Source organism: Peromyscus maniculatus, chromosome 3 (assembly GCF_049852395.1).
Source record: "Peromyscus maniculatus bairdii isolate BWxNUB_F1_BW_parent chromosome 3, HU_Pman_BW_mat_3.1, whole genome shotgun sequence".
In the NCBI taxonomy this organism is placed as follows: domain Eukaryota; kingdom Metazoa; phylum Chordata; class Mammalia; order Rodentia; family Cricetidae; genus Peromyscus; species Peromyscus maniculatus.
The window spans coordinates 167,206,138-167,228,206 of record NC_134854.1 but is presented as its reverse complement, the minus strand read 5'-3'; the positions used below and the strand labels follow the sequence as shown (position 1 = coordinate 167,228,206).

At 42.9% G+C, this 22,069-nt stretch overlaps 1 protein-coding gene across 4 annotated transcripts in view; it reads right to left on the bottom strand.

Moving 5' to 3' along the window:
- Stk38l (serine/threonine kinase 38 like) overlaps positions 1-22,069 on the bottom strand; it is a 67,072-nt gene that overhangs the window by 9,119 nt on the left and 35,884 nt on the right. For 3 of the 4 annotated variants that reach the window (XM_076568311.1, XM_076568314.1, XM_076568312.1), the window contains exons 2-6: positions 15,580-15,724; positions 13,729-13,780; positions 1,594-1,716; positions 981-1,064; positions 324-447 (exon numbers count right to left, since the gene is read on the bottom strand). In XM_076568311.1, the coding sequence (XP_076424426.1) occupies positions 324-447; positions 981-1,064; positions 1,594-1,716; positions 13,729-13,780; positions 15,580-15,713 (517 nt within the window). In that variant the 5' untranslated portion in view covers positions 15,714-15,724. The remainder of the gene's footprint in view (positions 1-323; positions 448-980; positions 1,065-1,593; positions 1,717-13,728; positions 13,781-15,579; positions 15,725-22,069) is intronic. The other variant, XM_076568313.1, reaches the window with a different exon arrangement.

The following is a 22,069-nucleotide window of genomic DNA, read 5'->3' as shown; positions in this document are numbered from 1 at the left end:
TCAGAAGCACGAAGCCTGAATAAGCACACCTGGAAACCAGAATTCTGTCTTTCTGGATACAGACTTACGTCCCTTAGCTCTACCCTGGGCTGCAGTGAACACAGAACGACAGTAAATAAAATGTCATCCTAATAGTCCTTCAAAACTACATGGTCTGTGGCCAAATCATCTTCCACTGTTCTGGGAGGAAATACTGAAAAACGATGGCTATGTATAAACGCAATAAAATTCAGTAGTAAAACTAGCTGACATTCTTACTGCATAGGCAGATAAAATTATTCCATATGAAGATGAGCTCTGGTCTGCCTGCCTCTGCTATTTACCTCCAGGAAGAAACTCCATGATCAGGTAGAGATTCCGCTTGTCCTGAAAACTGTAGAACATCTTCACCACCCAGGCACCGTCTGCTTCCACCAAAATGTCTCTTTCAGCTCGAATATGAGCCACCTGGATGAGCATGTTTTAAAAAGATAACTGACCTGTTCCAATCATCCATCCCCAACAGTCATGCAGGAAGTCTGCAGTTTTGATCCTCTCATTAATATGCAGACCCGAGGAAGCAGTGTGCTTGAGCTTATCTCCTTAAGCCTCTCTGCAGAGTTAGCGGACTCTGGTGTGCTGAGATGGGACCAGTGCTCTTACAGGAGGAGACAGCAGCAGTGCTCATGGGATCCCGTGTCGGCTCCATCAGACACTAAAAGCTACTGAACATTTTGACCTCGAACAGAACCACGAAAAAGCAATGGCTTCTGTTGTTATGGTCCAGCCTGTGTTGCTTTCTAATAGTAACTGAGCAAACTAACACAGACATCATAAAGTTGGAGAAGCTGAAATCTGAACCTGAAAACTGAAAACACTAGAATAGACTATAAATTTAGTAATATCTAGTAAGCTAGCTTTCTTTTTATAACTTTCAACATCAACACTACTCTGAGTCCTCTCACGAGAGGCCTTGGGCACTGTACGTGTGTGAGACACACCTGCTCCTTTTCAAGCATGTCAGCTTTCCTCAGGATCTTCATGGCATAGATGTGCCCCGTGTCCTTCTTCTGGACCAGCCGCACCTAGAGCACAAACATAAGTGCTTCCTTTACTGAACCTTAGAATTTACCACCAACGATATCAAAATAATTATAAACCCCACACACACACACTGATGGGGAGCAGGGGTCTAGTGTAGCCCAGGCTGGCCTTGAACTTATTACTATTTGGTGTGGATGATCTTAAACTTCTGATCCTCCTGCCTCTATCTCCCAAGTGCTAAGATATAGAGGTGTGCCATCACACTTTGTTTCTTTTTTTAAAATTTTATTTATTTAATGTTTTTATTTTATAAATAGCTTAATTTCACATTATCAGCCACAGATTCCCCCGTCCTCCCTCCTCCCACCCCCAAGCCCCCCCAATGCATCCCCCCATTCCCACCTCCTCCAAGGCACACCTGATATCTATGATACTGAGTCATACAGGGCTCTTTGTGGATACTAGGCAAGCACTCTTACCAATTGACCTATGACCTCGGAGCTTAGGAACTATATTTAAACATTTATTGCATCTACTTTCAAAAGTGGTGACGTGAACAAAGCAGCTCACCTCTCCAAAAGCTCCTCTCCCTATAACCTTCAGAGACTCAAAGTCATCCAGGCCAAGTCTGGTCCTCTTGAGCCGTAAGAACTCTGTTTCTTTACGAGCATGTTGTGATCGGCGTAACTTTTTCTATTAAAAATAGAATTTAAAAAGATGATTTTAAAGGAAGGCTGTTTCAAAGGCATGCATAATGTTAAAAGATGATACACATAAAACAAAGACAGGTGGTGGCAGCGCATTCCTTTAATCCTAGCACTCAAGAGGCAGAGGCAGGTGGCTCTCTGTGAGTTCAAGGCCAGCCTGATCTACAGAGTGAGTTCCAAGACAGCCAGGGCAGCACAGAGAAAGCTTGTCTTGGAAAAACAAAACACAGCATAACAAACAACAAGAAACAAAGGCATAGTGACTGGAGATATGGCCCAGCAGCTAAGACCCGCGATGTTCTTGCAGAGATATAAGCTCAGCTTCCCGCACCCACATTCAGCTACAGGGGCATCAGGTGATTCTGGCCTCCTCAGGAATTGCACTCTCAAGCACAAAGTCACACTCACTCACACACATAAAATTTTAAATGAATGAATCGACAGAGGTATGGTATCATAATTATCATATGCTTGTCTATAATCTAGTTGCCAACATCAATTATTTATTAAGTAAGGGGAGAATTAAACAGTATTAAGAAAACATTTCTAAACAATTGTTAAGTCTGTACCCATGAAAGGAGACTTTATGGACTACGTCATCTTAACCAGTTTATTATATGTGTAAGTCGCTGCCTTCTGAGTGGTAACTTAACTCACAAAAATAAAACTTAGATAATGCAAATGCCCAGAGTTTATTTACTTATTTTTGAGACCGGATCTCACTGAGCAGCCCAGGCTTGACTGGAACTCATGCCCCAGCTCCTGAGTGCTGAGGTTAAAGGCTCTGCTTCCTGACACTTATTTTCACTTTGTCAGGAAATGTGCTCCAATTCTTTACTTTCCTAGGTGCTGTTATAGCTACTGAAACCTGTGACCAGAAAAAGTTACACAACATCAGTGTTTCCATGGGAATTTCTTAGAGTAAAACTGATTCTTGCATAAATTTCAGCAAACTGTGTGAAACTTCACACAACTTTTTAATGACATGAAATTGCAAAATAAAATCACAAAGTTGCTATGGGATGGTCTGTATGTCAAATTGCTCTGATTAGTCAATAAATAAAACACTGATTGGCCAGTGGCTAGGAAGAAAGTATAGGAGGGACTAACAGAGAGGAGAAAAGAAAGAACAGGAAGGCAGAAGGAGTCACTGTCAGCTGCCACCGTGACAAACAGCATGTGAAAATGCCGGTAAACCACGAGCCACATGGCAAGGTATAGATTTATGGAAATGGGTTAATTTAAGCTATAAGAACAGTTAGCAAGAAGCCTGCCACGGCCACACAGTTTGTAAGCAAAATAAGTCTCTGTGTTTACTTGGTTGGGTCTGAGCAGCTGTGGGACTGGCAGGTGACAGAGATTTGTCCTGACTGTGGGCAAGGCAGAAAAATTCTAGCTACAAATGGCGCCCAACATGGGGCAAGAGTGTCCACCTAAAACCTGAGAAAAAAGATTCTAAAAGGAAGCTAAAAACAGTTCCTAGTTGTTTCTCTCAAGTTAGTGGCAGCCTGCATGTTTGAACTACTATGGCGGGTTCCTGGCATGTGTGCTCGACCTGCAGTTTGGCGGGAATGAGGCCTCTGCAAGTGGCACATTAAACTGCCTTTGCTAGTACAAAACAAAAAGAGGTTTCTGGGCTACACGCTGCGTTAATAGAAGCATAGACCCACTATTTCTGAGAGTTGATGGCTCCCAGGGCTGGCAAAAAACGTACCACCACCATGTTGGGAAGCTGAAGTGGGTGGAGCCAGCAGCCACAGCGCTGTTTCAGTCTTAGAATGCTGCAGTTTAAAGCAATAGGCTCAAGGTAATATAAAAATAAGCCACGTAAAGATGGATACCACACAGAAAATCTGGATTATGTTCTCTTTGATATTCGTAACGGAAGAAAAACATTTGATTGCAAAAGCTGTTGAGTTATGCCAAAATGTGTATTTTAAAAGGTACCTTGACTTTAAAATTTGGATATAAGGATATGTTGCTTTGGAAAAGAGGCTCTGCTTTTGTTTCCACAGAAAGCCAGAGGCTATGGATTTGTTCCAGATTAAGATACATCAGGTTTGACCAGCCAAGACCCCCTGAAAGGTCTCCGATGACACCAAGGCTCAGATGATCCAACATCCAGAACCGTTTCAAGGCAACTGGTTCAGACAATACACCCTCATGGACTACTCCATAATCTTAAAATTTTCTTTGTGTTCCCATAAGATACAGCACCCCCCTCCAGCAGGAAGTAGTAAGAGAAGTTACACCCAAATTCCCAAATATACCAAGCTGGCTTTGGAGATGTGTAAAAGTTAAAACCTTCCTCTTTAAAAAAAAAAGAAAAAGAAAAGAAAAGAAAAGGGGAAATGCTGTGGGGTGGTCTGTATGTCAAATTGCTCTGATTGGTCAATAAATAAAACATTGATTGGCCAGTGGCTAGGCAGAAAGTATAGGTGGGACTAACAGAGAGGAGAAAAGAAAGAACAGGAAGGCAGAAGGAATCACTGCCAACCACTGCCATGACAAGCCGAATGTGAAGATCCTGGTAAGCCATGAGCTATGTGGCAAGGTATAGATTTATGGAAATGGATTAATTTAAGCTATAAGAACAGTTAGCAAGAAGCCTGCCACGGCCACACAGTTTGTAAGCAATATAAGTCTCTGTGATTACTTGGTTGGGTCTGAGCGGCTGTGGGACTGGCGGGTGACAAAGATTTGTCCTGACTGTGGGCCAGGAAGGAAAACTCTAGCTACACAAAGTATCACTAAAATATCCAAGTTAGCTGGGAATGGTGGCACACACCTTCAATCCCAGCACTCAGGAAGCAGAGGTAGGTGGGTATCTGTGAGTTCTAGGTCAGCCAAGACTATATAGAGACCCTGTCTCACAAACAAAACAAAACCAACCAACCAACCAACCAAAAACCATCCAAGTCAATAATATCACAGTAATAATCTGATTCAGCAAAGATAACAAAATAGGAACTATTAATAAGCAACATTTTGAAATACCCAAAGGCTGCATTGGAAATCATTCATTTTCTTGTTCTAACCTCATTGACTCCTAATCTAATAAAAGGTTCATGACAGATAGTTCCCAGCAGGGGCAGCACACAGTGGGATATAAAACCACTGAAAGTATTCAACTCCTACTCACATTTGAATGACTCCATCAACCTTTCGTAGGTTGAGTTCAGGTACACAAGTCCTAACAACCCATCAGCTCAGACAAACTGCCCCCAAACACAGTTCTAAGCAGGGCCACTCACCTATCCTGCGCCCGTCTGTCTGCTGTAGATAGTTAGGTGTCTAATTAGAAGTCCGTGTATCATCAAAACAGAATTCTACTACTTGTAGCAGAAATAGGAGGGAAGAAAGAAATGTCTTCAGTTCACACAGTTCACTGAAGCTGCATTAATTTTTTACTTTAAATTTGTTTTATTTTGTACATAAGGATACTTTGCCTAAATGTATGTCTGTGCACTATGTGCATGCCTGGTGTGCACAGGTCAGAAGAGGACGTCAGATCCCCTGGAACTAAAGTTACTAACAGTTGTGAGCTGACATATAAGTGTTATTAATTGAATCTGGGCCCTCTGCAAGAGCAGCCAGTGCTTTTAATTGCTGAGCCTTCTCTCCAGTCCCCAATTTCATTTTGATGTGTGTGTGTGTGTGTGTGTGTGTGTGTGTGTGTGTGTGTGTGTGTGTCTGCGCTCGCGCATATCTTTGGGTAGGAACCAGGCAATAAAGGAATGAAAATATAGTAAATTCTGTTTTACATGTTTACTTTAAAAAAATAGACTGCACTTATCTTGGAGTTTGGAAAACTTTAATCCTTTAAATAGTCTAATGCAGCTAAAATCACATCTATATGTTGTGGAATATTAGTTTATAATGTGCTATATTTGTTTATGCTGTAAATTATTTGTTTAATGATGCAAAGATGTGTTGTATGCTTTTGTGTTGCATTTGTTTAACTCTGTGAAGCTGTGTTACTTTGTCTAAAACACCTGATTGGTCAAATAAAGAGCAGAATGGTCAATAGCAAGACAGGAGATAAAGGATAGACTGGGCTGCCAGGCAGAGAGAATAAATAGAAGAAGAGTGAAAAGGTGGAATGAGAAAAGGAGGAGAGGAGGACACCAGGGGCCAGCCACTTAGCTGCACAACCAGCCACAGAGAAGGAAGGAAAGAAAGGAACACAGAATAGAGAAAGGTAAAAGCCCAGAGGTGAAAGGTAGATCGGATAGTTTAAGAAAAGCTGGCTAGAAACAAGCCAGGCTAAGGCCAGGCATTCATAAGAAAGAATAAGTCTCTGTGTATTTATTTGGAAGCTGGGTGGCAGGCCCCCAAAGAGCAAAGAGTAAAAATAACCAACTACATACCAACATGAAGTTCGAATTTCCATAGGGCCCAAGAAAGCTTTAAAAAAAAAAAGGACAGGGATCCTTACAGCAAGCCCTTGAGCAGCCAGTACATTAAGTAGTGTGTGTGTGTGTGTGGGGGGGGGGGAGTTAAGCAAAAAATGCCACAGCTCAACCATCAGCATTTTAGAGTTCTGGGTGGTTGAATGCAGTTCCCAGTTCTGCACCCTGACCAGGCCTCAAGCTTTAGGCTTGGCAGTCACACACCCAAGAAGCCAGTAGAGCCAGCTGCTAAAGCTGGCAAAAGTCACCCCTTAGCAGTTTAAAGGCTCATGTAGTTAAAAAAAAAAAAAAAAAAAAAAAAAAAAGACTAGAGATACAGAGTAAAAGAGGTCCAGATGGAAAAAACCTCTAAACAGGTTCCAGTGTGTTTAACAATGTACATAGGCTTAAGAAAAGAAAAAGGATATAGACAGTCATAAAAAGAAGTAAATAGTTTAAAAATAATAAAGTTTTTAAAGAGAAAAGTAAAGTAATATAAAAATAAGCCCCATAGAGATGGAAAATACACTGGGAGCTGGATCCTGTATGTTACTGTTTTGATTTTGAATATTTTGATTGCTGATAAGCAAACATCAGCTGCTGAGAAGCATGGGGTTGAAAGGACTGCTGAAATAATCCAGCCTAGATATTTTAAGAATTCCTTAACTTCAAAATGGAACTCAAAAAATGGATTGCTTTAGAGAAGAGGTTTTGCTTTTATTTCCATAGGAAATGAGAGGCTGTGGATTCCTTCAGGGTTGATATGGATCAGGTTTGATGGGGAAGACCTCCTGAATCTTGACAGGTGATCTATATCAACAACAGTTACAGCTGGTCTTCCCAGGACTTGGCCATTATATGAATTTTCTCAGGGACCCCTAAAGATGCCTTTGCCCACAGACAACCGGAAGCAGTCTAATCTAAAGAAGATGCTGCTCACATTCCCAAGAGTTGGGTTATAAGTGTTTGCTGGTTATTTGGTGGATTATGGATGTTTGTTATCATTTAGGGGAATACAGGATAAAGAGACAACTATTAATCTCAGATATTTTGCATTGGCATGGATTTTGGTATATTGATACAAATCTAAAGTTATTTTCGTTACACTGTATATATGTTTCTACTCTTGTTTGGGGTATTGTGCTTATAAAGCTCACTTAAATATACAATGTATAATTAAGAAATGAGGTTAGTAGTTGATCTATAATAATCAAACTTGTAGTCATATTAGCTATGCTTTCAAGGTTAAACAGGTATATTTTAGACAGATGATTTTCAAACACTTCAAAGACCTCCAGAATATGGCATTTAAGATGTTTAATAATCTATTGTTTTTCATGACAATGAGACACATCTGCTCATGGCAGCACCAATTTACTTCATAAAAGGATGATGGGCATAGAAGAAACTCCATATGGAGTTTGCTTTCAATGTGGCAAGGACACAGGAAAAAGACTGCTGAACTTTGCCAAGACAAAGCAGGATAGTCCTTCGAGATTCCTGCTTCACAGAAGAATCTGCAAGATATTCTAGGCCTGTAGGCTGAAGATGGATGCCCCAACATTGCAGAAGAACTTTGGGTGACTGTCCAGGCAGCTAGGTGTCTCTGTTGTTAGGTAATATTACATCCTTCTGGGGTCTTTGATGGAGTTAAAGACTAAATAGTTAGAGTTATAATTTTCCTTAGTTATGATAGAAAGCAAGTTAGGTGTAAAACTTTGGACTCACTAAGAAAAGATAGATAATGGAATATTTTCTCTGAATTTGCTAAATACAAATGGACTGAATATTGTAAATGTGATTCTTACTTGATAACTGTTTTTGTTGTATATAGTTTTACTATGTCAAAGTTAAAACCTTTCATTTTTATTTAGACAAAAGGGGGAAATGTTGTGGAATATTAGTTGAAGATGTGTTACATTTGTTTATGCTGTGGAATATTTGTTTAATGATACAAAGATGTGTTGCATTTGTTTAACTCTGAAGCTATGTTACTATGCCTGTTTAAAACATCTGATTGGTCTAATAAAGAGCTGACCAGCCAATAGTTAGGCAAGAGAGAAAAGATAGGCAGGGCTGGCATGCAGAGAGAATAAATAAGAGGGAAGAAAAAGAGAAGAGGGAGGAGTGAAAAAGGAGAGGAGGACGCCAGGGACCAGCCACCCAGCAACACAGCCAGCCACAGAGTAAGAAGGAAGAAGAGGTGTATAGAATAAAGAAAGTAAAAGCCCAGAGGCAAAAGGTAGATGGGATAATTAGTTAAGAAGAACTGGATAGAAACAAGCCAAGCTAAGGTCAGGCATTCATAAGTAAGAATAAGTCTCTGTGTATTTATTTGGGAGCTGAGTGGTAGGCCGCCACAGAGCAAAGAACAAAAAACAACCAACTTCATCCATATCATTACAAAGCAAAGATAGACTTCACAGCACAGTGTCCCATGTTTTCTTCTCTTACAAGAACCTACCACCTGCAGCTCTGAGACTCTGCTTATTTTAAGTTCCAAAATAGAGTCCTCTTTTTAAAGGCCACTTGGTGACACTAGAGAAGTGTGTCCCTCATGGCAATAAAAGGGCTTGTTTTAATTTCTAATTACACATAATAAATGGACACAAGAATGTGGAAGATGATTCTGAATTTTTCCTTTTCATGGTTATAAAATAGCACAGTAGCATCTGGCTACAGAAACATGTCTCATCTGAAAGAAGAAACCTGACTGTGCAGCTTCATAAAATGTGCTTATGATCTACAGACAAGAGTTTGCCAAAAAACAAAAAAACAAAAAAAGCCCCAAAAATAAAAACCCAACAGCAACAAACACCCCAAAACAATAACAGTAACACCAAAAAAATTAGAGTCACTGAGTATCTGATAGGTGCTCATGTCTGCCAGAACACAGCCCTTCAAGAGCAAAAGATGACCCACAGTGTGCATCACATCATTCCCATCAGAGCACTGGCCCCAGTAAAGCCTAGTCAGTGAGCTCAGCCCTTCAGTCAGTACTGCAGTCCAGTGGTAGCTGGAGCAACATCACATTTTTAAAGCCCATGAAAATCACTTACTCTACCTGCTCAGAGTGGGTACTGAAACAAGATCCCTGTGCTAACACATCCTTTCCTCTCCTAAGAAAAGGGTGTGGGCAGACAACTGCTTCATGGTTTTCTTCTGCAGCTGTAATCACTTATTTTGGTTTTCCCATTAGTAAACATCCACTGTTTATGACTCATGTTGATTAACATATATCTTCCCCCTGTGTTTTGAGACAATCTCATTTTGTAGCTTGCCTTTCCCTCCCCGGTGCTGGGATTAGACTCCATTCCTGTTCAATCTGTAGGATGCCCAGGCGTCTATAAAGCAGTCAGGATATTTCTAAGGGTTCAGCTAACAACTTCATGTCAGCCACTGTTGTGCACAGTTTAATAATCTCACAGCTCACTCATGAACCATTTCCAGACCACTTTCTATTACAGAATGAATGAAGGGTATTAATTTTCATTGAAAAACTGGACTTGAAGGTAGCTCAGTTGATAAAAAGCTTATCTTGCAGACATAAGGACTTGCATTTAATCCCCATAATTTATGCAAAACGCCAGGTGTGGTGGCATACACCTATAATCACAGCACTGGGGAGGCAGGAACAGGTGGACTTCGGAGGCCGCTGGACAAGCAGCCTAGCCTACTTAGTGAGCTCCGGGTCAACAGGAAGTAGGCAGCATTGCAGAGGCACCTCAAGTTGTCCTCTGGCCTCATGTGCACCCCACAGCCACAAGAAAACTTGTTTGTTTGTTGTTTGTTTGAAGAAACAAGAAATTCTAACTCCTTACAATGACAGTTCCAACATTAAGATTGAGAGAATTTGTTTTGTTTTATATACAACATAATCAAAACCAAGCACAGAGCCTAGCAATAAACACAGGAATTTTAAAATACTTTTCAGAAAATAAGTGGGATGTTTAAAAACATATTATAAGCCATTGACTTTTAGAAGCAAAATGATTTGACATTTTCTACAAGCTATTTACAAGAATCAAGAAAAAAAATCATTAGTGCCCACCAGGAGGCGCCAAGGGCCGCTACAAACAGGCATTCCCAGGCAGTTCTGGACCCCAAGTTGGTTTTTAAATTCTCTCATCACTTGGCAATATTTTTTAAAGCAGCTTAAAAAAATTTATGCAAAAGTCCAGACTTCCAGCTCTTGTACAGCAGGAACCTTTCCACACTGGGCTAACAGAGGGGCAACTGTTTTGTAATTTGTCACCTGACATGGTAGATCCTGAGCTTAGTATCTGACAAATGACAGGTCTTCATTAACATAAAGTGTGAGGAACAAACGTATTACCAAAAAACTATTTCTTTCTCCTCCTTTTCCTTTCCTTTCTTTTTTTCCCTTCTTCCCCGAGACGGGGTCCTGCTGTACAGTGCAGGCTGTCCTTCAATGTCCAGTGCCCACTGTGCTCAGCTGGGGGCTTCCAGTCTGGTAACCTCTCTTTCAATTAAGATCCTGTGTTTAAGATTTCTGTATTGGCCAGGCAGTGGGGGCTCTCACCTTTTATCCCAGCACTCAGGAGGCAGAGGCAAGCAGATCTCTGAGTTCAAGGACAGCCAGGACAGCCAGGACTACACAGAGAAACCATGTCTCAAAAATAAGTAAGTAAGTAAGTAAGTAAGTAAGTAAGTAAGTAAATAAATAAATAAATAAATAAATAAATAAATAAATAAGCAAAACAAAACAAAAAAAGATTTGTCGCGCAATCATTACTAAGTATGAGAAAGTTATAATATTAATGTGAAAAACTAAGGGGAGATGTGCTCACCTTTCTCTATAGACTAGGATGCAGGCCTTAAATTACTCCTCTCACTAAAATTTAACAAGATAAAATAGGGTTTTAAGATACTTATTGATTTTATGTAAATAACTTCAACCTTTCCTAGCCTCCCTAAGACATCAGCTGAAAGGACAGGCATGTAGCGAAGGAAGCTGTGGAATGCATTAGCTCACCTGGTTTCAAGTCTCACTTGGTGGTCAGAGTTTTCATTCCAAGCTCCTTTCTGACTACTAAACGGTCTGTCAGCCTAGGCTATAACTCATTCTCATCCAGAAAATAAAAATTTTTTTTTTAGCTGCCCTAAAGCTAGCTTTCCACGCCTTCAATTTCCCTTCCCTTTCCTATTGCCCACTTTAAAACAGACTTGTTATTCTGCATGCACAGTCATTATTTCTGTATATAGTGCTAACTTGCGGAGTAAATTCTATCCATCAGTTAAGATTCAAATTGCTACATTCTCCATAAAACCTCTTCTGACCCCTTGTATTGGGGGAGGAAGGAGTCTGTTGCTGTGGGATGTCTTTCTGTGTGCTGGAATATGTTTTGCTCTCACTGGTTGATAAGCAAAGCGGTTTGGCCAACGACGAGGCAGAATAAGACTAGGTGGTACACTCAAACTGAAGATGGAGATGAAGAAGGGTGGAGTCAGGCAGAAGCTGCGAACTGCCGCCAGGAGAAGCAAGATGTGAGAGAACAGGCAATGCCATGAAACCGCATGGCTAAACATAGATTAATAGGAATGGGTTGAGTTAAGTTCTAAGAGCTAGTTAGTAATGAGCCTGAGCCATGGACCAAACAGTTTGTAATTAAAATAAGCCTCTGAATGATTATTTTATAAGCATCTGCAAGAGCTTGGGTGGGAGAGATTTGTCTGGACTGCAGGGCTAGGTAAGACAGATAAGCTTCCGTCTACAGTCTGTGTACCTTCAAAGTTTGCTATACTCCATAATGCATACCTATTTTTTTACTTGTTGGAAGGGGGCTTTGCAAGCACTCTGCCCTGAACTATACTAGCAGCCCCTACAATGTATACAGGTTTTCATGCATGTATGATCCCCACTTCCTTCCAAAGCACTTAAGAACCTTTCCTTCCAACTCATAGAGTCCTTGAAGGCAAGGAGGCCCACTGTTCACTCACTACCAGAGTATTCACTCTGGCCCTCTTCCTGCTCTGGATGCAAAGCTGAGTAAGACAGGATGCAGTCTCTACTCTCTGGGAAGACAGTGTTTTCAGGCTATCACAAGGACAGAAACAGTGTCAGTGTAGAATGTAGGACAAGTAGCTGAGTGATTAGGGAGGATTTCCCAGTGAAGCGAGATGTTAAGGAGGAGAAAGTGCTTCAAGAGGCAGAAATAGCACATGAAAGGGGCCACAGACAAGCAGGGAAAATCAGAGCAATCTGGTATTGGTCAAGGCTGGATGGGGTGCTAAGAGCTAAGGCTGCAGAGAAATAGGTCACTAGCAAAGAAGCTGCACTGCATTGTACTGACTACCCTTCTACTGTGATCAACACCACAACCAAGTCTCACGAGAGACTTTGTGCTCACAGTTCTAGAGGGTTCAAGTCCATGGTGTGGAGCAAAGGCATGGCAGCAGAAGCAGGAGGCAGAAGGACATCTTCAACCACAAGCAAGGAGCAGAGAGAGCAAACTTGAAACGCTAAATCTTGGAACTCTCAAAGCCAGCCTCCAACGACACACTCCTCCAACAAGGCCACATCTCCTGAACCTCCCCAAACAGCACCACCAACTGGGAACCAAGCACACAAACAGAGGCTTGGGGGAGGATGCAGAGGGGTGGGGCGCAGGAAGGCATGATGTCTCACTGAAGCCATCACAGGCAAGAAGGACAGTTAGCCAGACTTGTTTTCAGAGTGCAGAAAAACTGGGGACAGGAGGAAGAGACCAATTCAAGACATTAATCAGCGAGATGCAAGGGAGCCTAAATCAGGGAGTAGACTATTTAAAAAATATTCAGAAAAAAATGTGAGAAGGAGGAATGAACGGACAGGTCCAGAGCCTGCTACACCTTTCCCTGTCCCACACACACAGGAGAGGGTGGATGGATGGTGTCCAGCACCTAACTCTGTGTGTCCCCCCGCCACAGAACATGGTGGATGGATGGTGTCCAGCACCTAACTCTGTCCCACCCACAGGAGAGGGTGGATAGATGGTGTCCAGCACTTAACCATGTCCCATACACAGAGAATACAGTGGATGGACAGTGTTCAGCACCTAACCATGTCCTGCACACCCAGAACATGGTGGATGGATGGTGTCCAGCACCTAACCCTGTCCTGAACACACAGAACAGGGTAGGTGGATGGTGTCCAGCACCTAACCCTGTCCTGCACACCCAGAACATGGTGGATGGATGGTGTCCAGCACCTAACCCTGTCCTGAACACACAGAACAGGGTAGGTGGATGGTGTCCAGCACCTAACCCTGTCCTGAACACACAGAACAGGGTGGATGGATGGTGTCCAGCACCTAACCCTGTCCTGAACACACAGAACAGGGTGGATGGATGGTGTTCAGCACCTAACCCTGTCCCACAGACAGAACACCATGGACAGATGATGTCCAGAGCCTGTCCTTGTCTCAAACACAGAATATTGTGGATGGTGTCCAGAAAATGTGATGTTCTTGGGGGCAAAGGCCATCTCCTCCCGAGGTACTCACAATGGCAACACAGTAAGAAGCTATATTCAGATGGAGAAACAAATCTACCATAGCCAAGCCAAACAGTCAGCTGACATGGTTTAGAATAGATGGTTACTTTACCTCCTCATCTGCCAATCCTTCTTCTTCCATGGCCACTTCTAATTTCTTCTGCCTTTTCCAAAGAAAAAATAATTAGACTTTCTAAATATGTTCCTATTTCCATTTAAGAACTACAGTTATTAAATCAAGCCAATCATTGAGTATGTTATGCTAAGACAATCTTTCAAACTGAACCAAGATTCAACTATTCACTATGATCAGGATTCTTTCTTGAGATACTTAGATTTAGCATTTTCATACTGACCAAAGCTTTATTGTTTATCTCCCAATAAAAAATGACTTTTCCAACTCAGGACTCTGATGGCAAATATTTTAAAATTCTTTGGAGATTGAAAAGTCATATATATATATATATGATAATAACCATTGAGCAGAACTTTTGCTTTCCTAGGTACAGCCAAGTGTGGCTATCCAGCATTTTTTTTTCTAAAAACGTGGTTAGTTAAGCCAAGTACTTCGGATGCGGTTGCAGATGGTAACAGGGCTGTGGACCACGTTTTGCCACTCCTTCTTAAGTGAACAGTATTCCATGTCTACAGTGTTGGTGTTTTCCCTAATCGTGTATCTGGACAACTCATCCTAAGGTAGCTTTGGATTAAACAATAAGGACCAACACTCCTGAATTTACCCAAATGGGTGGAGGATTGAGGATCAACTATCACAGTCTTTATATCTGCTACTCATGAGAACACACCAAAGATAAGCTCCTTTTTAAATCAGTACTAAGATCACTCCCTTTCTCCCCATGGAAAATCCATTACCACTGTATCTGAACCCTGTTAGAGGCTCGGCAGCCCAGTGATGGTGATGAAACCAGGGACTAGTTCTCAGTGCTTATCTCAGGCTGAGTGCCTGCTGCTGGATTTCACTGATGTACTATTCCCCAGGCCCAGCCCTCAGAGTGAGATTTACACTCAGTACCAGCCTCTCTGCCTGCTATCACCAAAGGGTCTTCAGGGCTGCGTAGTGGGTGAGGAGTTCCAGTTTTTTATGCAGAATGAGCAGGAGCAGGAGGACCCTCCAGGAGGGACTATCAACAGAGAAAGGCTTACTGCCTGTCAAATCTACTGCACCCTTCCTCAGTCTCCACAAGAGCAATACTTCATGAAATCATGCCTTAATCTGCAAACTTACATCCGTTTCTATCATGTCTCAACAGGAAGATCCATCCATAGCTTCCCTGGAACGACTTTTAAAAGTAAGACTTTCCTGCTGGGCACACTGGCATTCAACTGCAATCCCAGCACTCAGTGGGCCGAGGCAGGAGGACTGCCAGAATGATAAAGGCCAGCCTGGCCTGCAACACTGCCATGTGGTAGAGCAGCTACAGCCCAGGATGCTGAGACCTGGTACGTCCTGCTCTACCTCCTCCACTTCCTCTTACTATGTGTGAAGAATGCTCTTCCTGGTCAAATGTCGCTGTCATTTGGGAAGTCTCCCACTTCACTAGTCAAAGCACGTGTCCTTTCTGGTGCCCTACTGCCACTGCCCACTCTCTCACAGGGCATCTGTGCACACCAGCTCTCTTACTACACTCCAAGGTTCACTGAGGCAAAGGACATGCCATTCTGTTTTCTCTATTCCCACTAATAAAACACAGCACCACTAACGTTCTACATTAGTCAGTAATTTCTAAAGCCATCTCTCTAAAGGAAAGCACAAAGGCATAACACAGTGCTGGAAAGATCTGTGATAAACACAACTAATGTGCAATTCAAGCATATGTGCACAAGACTCTGGGAATCCAGGAAATGAAACAAGCAACCAGGTGTACTGTCAGTGCAGGAAACTTAACAGCAGGCGGGTCCAGCCAGCCACAGAACACTAAGCAAACTTTAGCCTCTACTGTACCTGGTTTCTCTCTCTTCATGCTGCAAAATTAGGTTGCTGTAAAAATTCTCCAGTGTGAGCTTGGCCACAGTCACTCTTTCCCGGGTATGGTTGCTCATAGGAAAGGTGGTTGCTGCCCCTGCTGTCATTGCCATAGTAACTGGAACTGAAATGACATATAAAAGCAAATTCTTCAGCAATTTAAAAACAAAACAAACAAAAAACCTTCCCACTTCTTTTATCAAACTCTAAAAATGTTTCATTTCTACTAAGAATAATTCTACTATTAGTTAACACCCAGGTTTCTTAATTAAAATAATACAAAACTGTGGGAGCCCACAGAGGTTTCCTAGTGAGCTTGCTTTACCCAGCAGGGCTACATAAGGGGAAGGCTTGACCATGTGCATGGTTACCAGGTGCTTAGAAGGGTCTGCACTTGGCTGTGTGGTGTGCTTTGATCTAGCAAGGGAAAGGTCTTTTGCCCTGCCCCTTGGCATTATAAAAAGCCCTTCTGAAAAGACAGAAGGGGCTGCTGGGTATTGACCCGGGTCCTCCCAAGGCTATCTTGTGTTTCTGTCTGTCTCCTCTCCACTGTCTTTCTACAAATTCCTTATTCCTCTCTCCTCCTCATAGGAACCCTGTAAAAGGTGGGCACTGGCCTCCCACACCTCCCACACAAAGCTAATAAGAAACAGATGCAAGCCAGGTATGGTGGCTCATAACCACTCCCAAAGATGCACGGGGTTCAGAGCCAGAGAAATTAATTCTGTCCTGGAAAAAACAGAAGTTAATTACAGAAAGCGGCACTGGAGGCAGTCCACACATTAACAGGAGCACTAGTTCACAAAAGGCCGTACGTGGCAGTGTTTAAAACAAGGAAGCACCAGTCCATTTTGCTGATTTATTGACCACTTGTCAAACTTTATAAAATTTTGCCAATAGTTACATTCCCAATAAATAAATCTCTTAAGATAGAATGTGGTTTCGATGGTAAGCATAACTTCTGCTGCATAAATCCTCTGAAATTTGGCATGTCCTATTAAACATGCATGCGGGCACTAGCACTCTATGCAGATAGATGTTTTAGGGATGGGTCACAAATGCTCTTTCCATTCCAAATTCTGTTTCTGAGATGGCACAAGGTGTAGCATTTTTTTTTCCAGACTATAAGGTACGTTTCATTTTCAAATAAAGCTCAAATGCCTTTGAAAACCAGAAAGTAAATATAAATTAATCAGTTCTGAATAGTATACGTCTGCTCAGAGGCATCCAAGTGCCAACTTTGACGAACCACTGTATGAAGGTCATTTCAACTCTTAGGAAGGCAAGGAATTTGGTAAAACAGCCCTTTCACAGAAAGACGACTCTACAGGCCATGGTGGTAGCACTTCTGCAACATTTGCTTACCACAGGCTTTGATAAGCCACAAAGACAAGAGCAGCTCATACATAAAAGACTCTTGGTACCTAGAAGAAGGTCCTAACAGACCATTCTGGACAAGAGATGGCTTGCCAGGTGAGCATCCCAAGTTCTACTCAGCTGACCAGCATTCCCCACAAAGACATGAAGACATGGGGCTCTGCTTGCAGACCTGAGCAGAGCTGGAAGCCAGGGCTAGGGAAGAAACAAAGAACTCCTGTTCATCAGGCACAGATTGGAAGTATGTAATTTAACCCCATTGCTGTCTCATGGACTTTAGCAGACAGTGTACTACTATGTGAGTGCCTCAAACTCACTACAAAGCTGTTCTGCAGACCGGTTAACTCTCCCTCTGGTTATGAGAAGCTGACCCAGCCCTTGGTTAAAACTTTCATGGCTTCTTCTACACACACCACCACGTCAAATTAGCTTACAAAGCATAGCTGGCAGACACCAGGGATGGGTGTCTCAGGACAACTGTATTTTATTCATTGACTGAGGCCTTAGGATAGCAGCCCTCACGGCATCCTTAGGACAGGGACCTGGGGCTTGGGAAGCTCACAGAGCAATGGGCTGTGGAGTCAGTAGTCAATTCCAACTTGCTTTGGAGTATTACCCGAGCCCTCCTTCATGCCTACAGTCCTGCACATGACCTCTCTTAAACCACTCAGATGTGTGGGTACCTGCTGATGGTTGTGGCTCTACCTTGTCTCTAACCTTCTCTATGAGAAGACACCACTCATTCTTTGGTGGGCAGTCTCTGAATGTGCACCTCAGGCACCGGTGTACGTCTCTGCCAATCACTTGCCCATTGCTCTAACTAGAACTTCTCCAGGCACTATCTCCCCAGTTCCTCTTTGAACATTCACCACCGCATCCTATCTGACACAGCGCAGACAGTAATGAATGACGGAGACCACCTCACAAATAAGAATGACAGGAAGGGATGAAAGAGCTGGAAAAAAGCAAGTTTCTCTGACACTAGGGTCAGAAAAACAGTTCTAACCCATCCAGATCGTAAGGTCTGACCCCAGCCACCTTCCCAAGAGGAGACTGCAACCTGTGCTCTGCTGACTTTGCAGGCCTGAGGCCATGTGAGGGTGATGCCCAGGAAACCCACAGAAAGTCAGAGTGTCTCTGTAATCACTACATGCAGCTTCATTTAAAAATACTGCTGATGATATAATAATAGTATTTCTTTAAAATTAATAGTAATAGAAAGTACCCCAAGAATTGTCACAGTCACAAGATCTGCTAAGGACTCCACTGCTTTAACTGAACCCTAAGCAAAGCATTTTTTTTTTAAACCTCAGAATCCCAGGGCTCAAGTTCTGTTTTGAGATCAGATGTGGAAAAGGCGAAAGTAGGGGAAGAGAAACAGCTGTCACACAGCTAACATCTCCCAAATCATGTCTGCTGTCAGGATTGTGTGTGTGTGTGTGTGGGGGGGGTGTGGACCAAAGAATCAAAACTTCTGAGTAAACTTAAGAAACCTAGATCACAGTTAGGATGCTCAGGCAAAACTTGCCAGCTGTCTTATGTCAGCATGTGTGCACCCAAGGGTGCAGGCAGTGCCCTGGAGAGCGTCCTCAAGGCACATGAAGCCCAAGCTCACAGATCTTCAGAGCTTAAGGAAGCAAGTGTCAGCTACTTTTCTCAACGAACACCTTTTGGGGGCAAGAGTCCTCAAGAGCTCCAACCAAGTGCAATTCCTAAGGACTTCAGGATGCTTTCTGTGCCTTTCCTTTGGCAACAAGTGGTCCTGAATAGGGCAATGTCCAGCTGAGAAGACAACACTGGTATGGTACCAGTTCGCAGAAGCAAAAACCAGGCAAGAGCTAACTGTACTACTCCAGGACAACAAAATCCTTTCACAAAGCTAAGGAAGAATCAAGCTTTTCTTAAAACCTCTTTTAAAAATGCAAAGTGACAGTGATCATGGAGTTTCGTGACTTGTAATAATGCTTGCTTAAGTCAGGAAAAGAGGGTGGAGGAGAGACACCCTTGGAGCAAGCAACTGGCTGCAGCAGGGAGGTGCAGAATATACTCCCTACTCAGTTGGCCAAGATCTAGTGGTCAATCAAAATCTGGAAGCTACTATATCATAGCCAAACTTACAGAAGACTGGCACACAAACAGAAAATCAGTGTACTGATGTACACAGTAAGAGGTGGACTAGGGAGGAACAAGATCTGCATGTTGTCACAAAGCACTCCATTGTTGCAGGCCAACAAAAAAGAAGTCTGAATTAGGATGGTGCTGTTGCCAGGAAACCAGGTTAGTGTCCAGAGGAAGAGTCACTCAATATAAACATTCAGCGACTTCAGGATGCGGTGGGGAGCATGGCTAAAGAACCGATCCCTGTCTCCTGGAGTCCCCAGTCATGGCCAAGTGCTGGAGGAGACAATAACACTAACTGCCACAGCTGACCAAACTTCCCTTTAGGAGCAGGTCTGTGGGCCACAGGAGAAAGGAAGATAGCTGAGCAAAATCTTGGAAGACATTTTTATGTAACACATAAACGTGTGGCAGAAAATAAAACAATTCCCAAGTCCCAGAGAGTGCCTGCATTAAAAATATAGAGAGAACAAATGAGGTCCTCAGACACAGATCTGTCAATCTGGATCTTTATAAGGAATAAGCGGATGAGGCCTCTTTCCTCCCCAGAAGATGATGTAATGAACTTTACTCCAAAACCCAAAACAGATGTCAATGAAAAATTATTTTTAGGTACTTTATAATTGTTATTAGCATACTCTTTCCATTCTTGTTAGACACATGTGGAAGTCCATATGGCTTGATTGAAAAACCAGGTCAGAGAAAACGCTGTGCATCATTCTGTGATCGATGCCGGCAGCCTGGGCAGGTGTGCTGATGCCACACGAACAGTCGATTTGAATTTGATGGAGCTCAGCCCACGCGTGTGTCCCATCTGTAGTATCTCATTTGGGTCCAAAGCTACAAACCGCCTGGTGCCGTGTTCACCTTCGGAAGGAAGTTTTCCTTTTGAGACCGGTGTGCAGTCCTTGGTGAGATTAGCTTTTACAAGGAGAATTCTTTTGTTCTAACCAGACACAAGCAGTCTTTAAATTTTTTAATTATACAAAAAACTAAGAAATGCTCAAACTTTTCAAAGAATAATCTAGACCAGCAGTTGTTACGCTGTAAACCCACACCCTTAGTGGACTTAACGGTCTTTTATTAAAGCCCTTTCTCTAGCCAGAAAAAAAGACAGGGTACAACCTGTAAGCCTAGAATTCCCAGACTGAGAAACATACACCAGAGCCCTTCAACTTCCTGTTCACGTCAACAAGTGACCCCCAATTCATCAGGGAAATACTACCAACAGTGAAGTCCACCATTCCTTAGTTTAGTGGGCGGGAGACACGCACGCACGCACGCACGCACGCACGCACGCACGCACGCATCTACAAACAGAAGTGTGTCTCCATTACCAGCAAGCTTCAAAGGCAGAAAGCAGTGGCTTCACCTGACCCTGAATCCACCTCAGTATCTTGAACGCTACCGGAATGCCCAGCAGTGTGGCTCTCCTAATCCACCCTGACCCTGGGACTGCGCCTGAAGCTGCAGCAGTCCCTGATGCTGGGTCCCCGAGGAGGAGCAGCCGGCCAGTCTCTTGCCCAGGAGTAGATGAGAAAGGCAGAAATTCAGTCGGTTCAAAATCAACATTAAGTATCTATTAAAAAATCCAGAATATGTATGTAGATGTCATATACTGCTTTTTAACACTAAATCTGTAAACAAAGACCTTAATAAAAACAATAAATAAAAAAAGCATAAAATAGAAGTGTTCAACATTACGAGCCAATGAAAGCACAGAGAATTAACAGGCTACAAGGTGCTCTTTGAGGTGAAGGAGCGTGCTCCTCCAGGTGTCGACAGTGGGGCCAAGGGTAGGAATCAACCTGCATCACGGCACAGAGCCAGCGCCCTGTACCATAGTGGACCCGGGTTTTGTCTTAGGATCCAAAGGATTATGACAAGAGTTGATGTCATGGGAGCAAAACTAAAAACAAAGAGGATGTTTGGAGTGAGGAAAAGTGAGGAAAATCCTGAAGTGAGTTTTTCAGTTACATCTCAGACTCCTTTTAGGAAAGCAGTTTTTTACAGGAACTCTCAAAACTGCCTTCTTTACGGGGCTCAAATGACCAGTCTTTTCACATGTCTTCCCTGCCGATGACTCTAAGGCTTACATTAAAGCCACAAACCAGGGCAGCACAAACCTGAGCTCAACTACCTTCCAGCAGTATATGGCAAGGGGAGTTCAAACATGGAGAAAAGAGAAACAGAAAGGCTCTGGATCTGAGGAGGAGCCTGCCCTCTTGTGTCCTGTACTCCAAGGAAGCTCTGCCTGACATCAGATGCAGGCGCTGTGCCAGAAGGTGAGGGCCTGGTGTGAAGAAAGAACAACCAATGATTGGACAGGCAAGGAAAGGGGATCAGTGGTGAGAGGTGGTGTGACATCCTGGTCAGGGAGGGGCCAGCTGGGGAAGCAGCCTGAACCAGTGACTCAACCAGGCTGTATGTAAAGCTTGGGCATCTGGGGACACTGTTCACTTTCCTAAAATTGAACTTCTAATGGGAATGCACACACACAATCACTCACATACATACACATGAACACACACGAACACACACACTCATACATGCAGGCACATACACACTCACATACAAGCACACAGTCATTCACACTAAGAAAGGGTGTGAATTTGTGTGTGTGTGTTAGTCCTTTCAACTGAAATCAAAGGAGATCAGACTAACTGAATAATTCTGAACTACAAGTGGTCCTTTATGGGAGCAAGAAATTAGGACTAAAATTCAAGTGTATAGCTTAAAACCTAAGTAGCTACCAGTGAGTTTTATTAATTTTGAGTCATTTAAACTCTCCCAAGAGACTTTTTTGGCTATCACAAGTGACCAAAGAAACTGCTCCCAGCTAAAAACAGACACATGTGACTGGTGACTGACACTGTGCTAAGCACACAGACCACTCAACTTCAGCCAACCTGACAAGATCCAGAAGGCTCTGTCCTGTTGACACATCAGAGCACAAAAGTCTCTAAGACTTAAT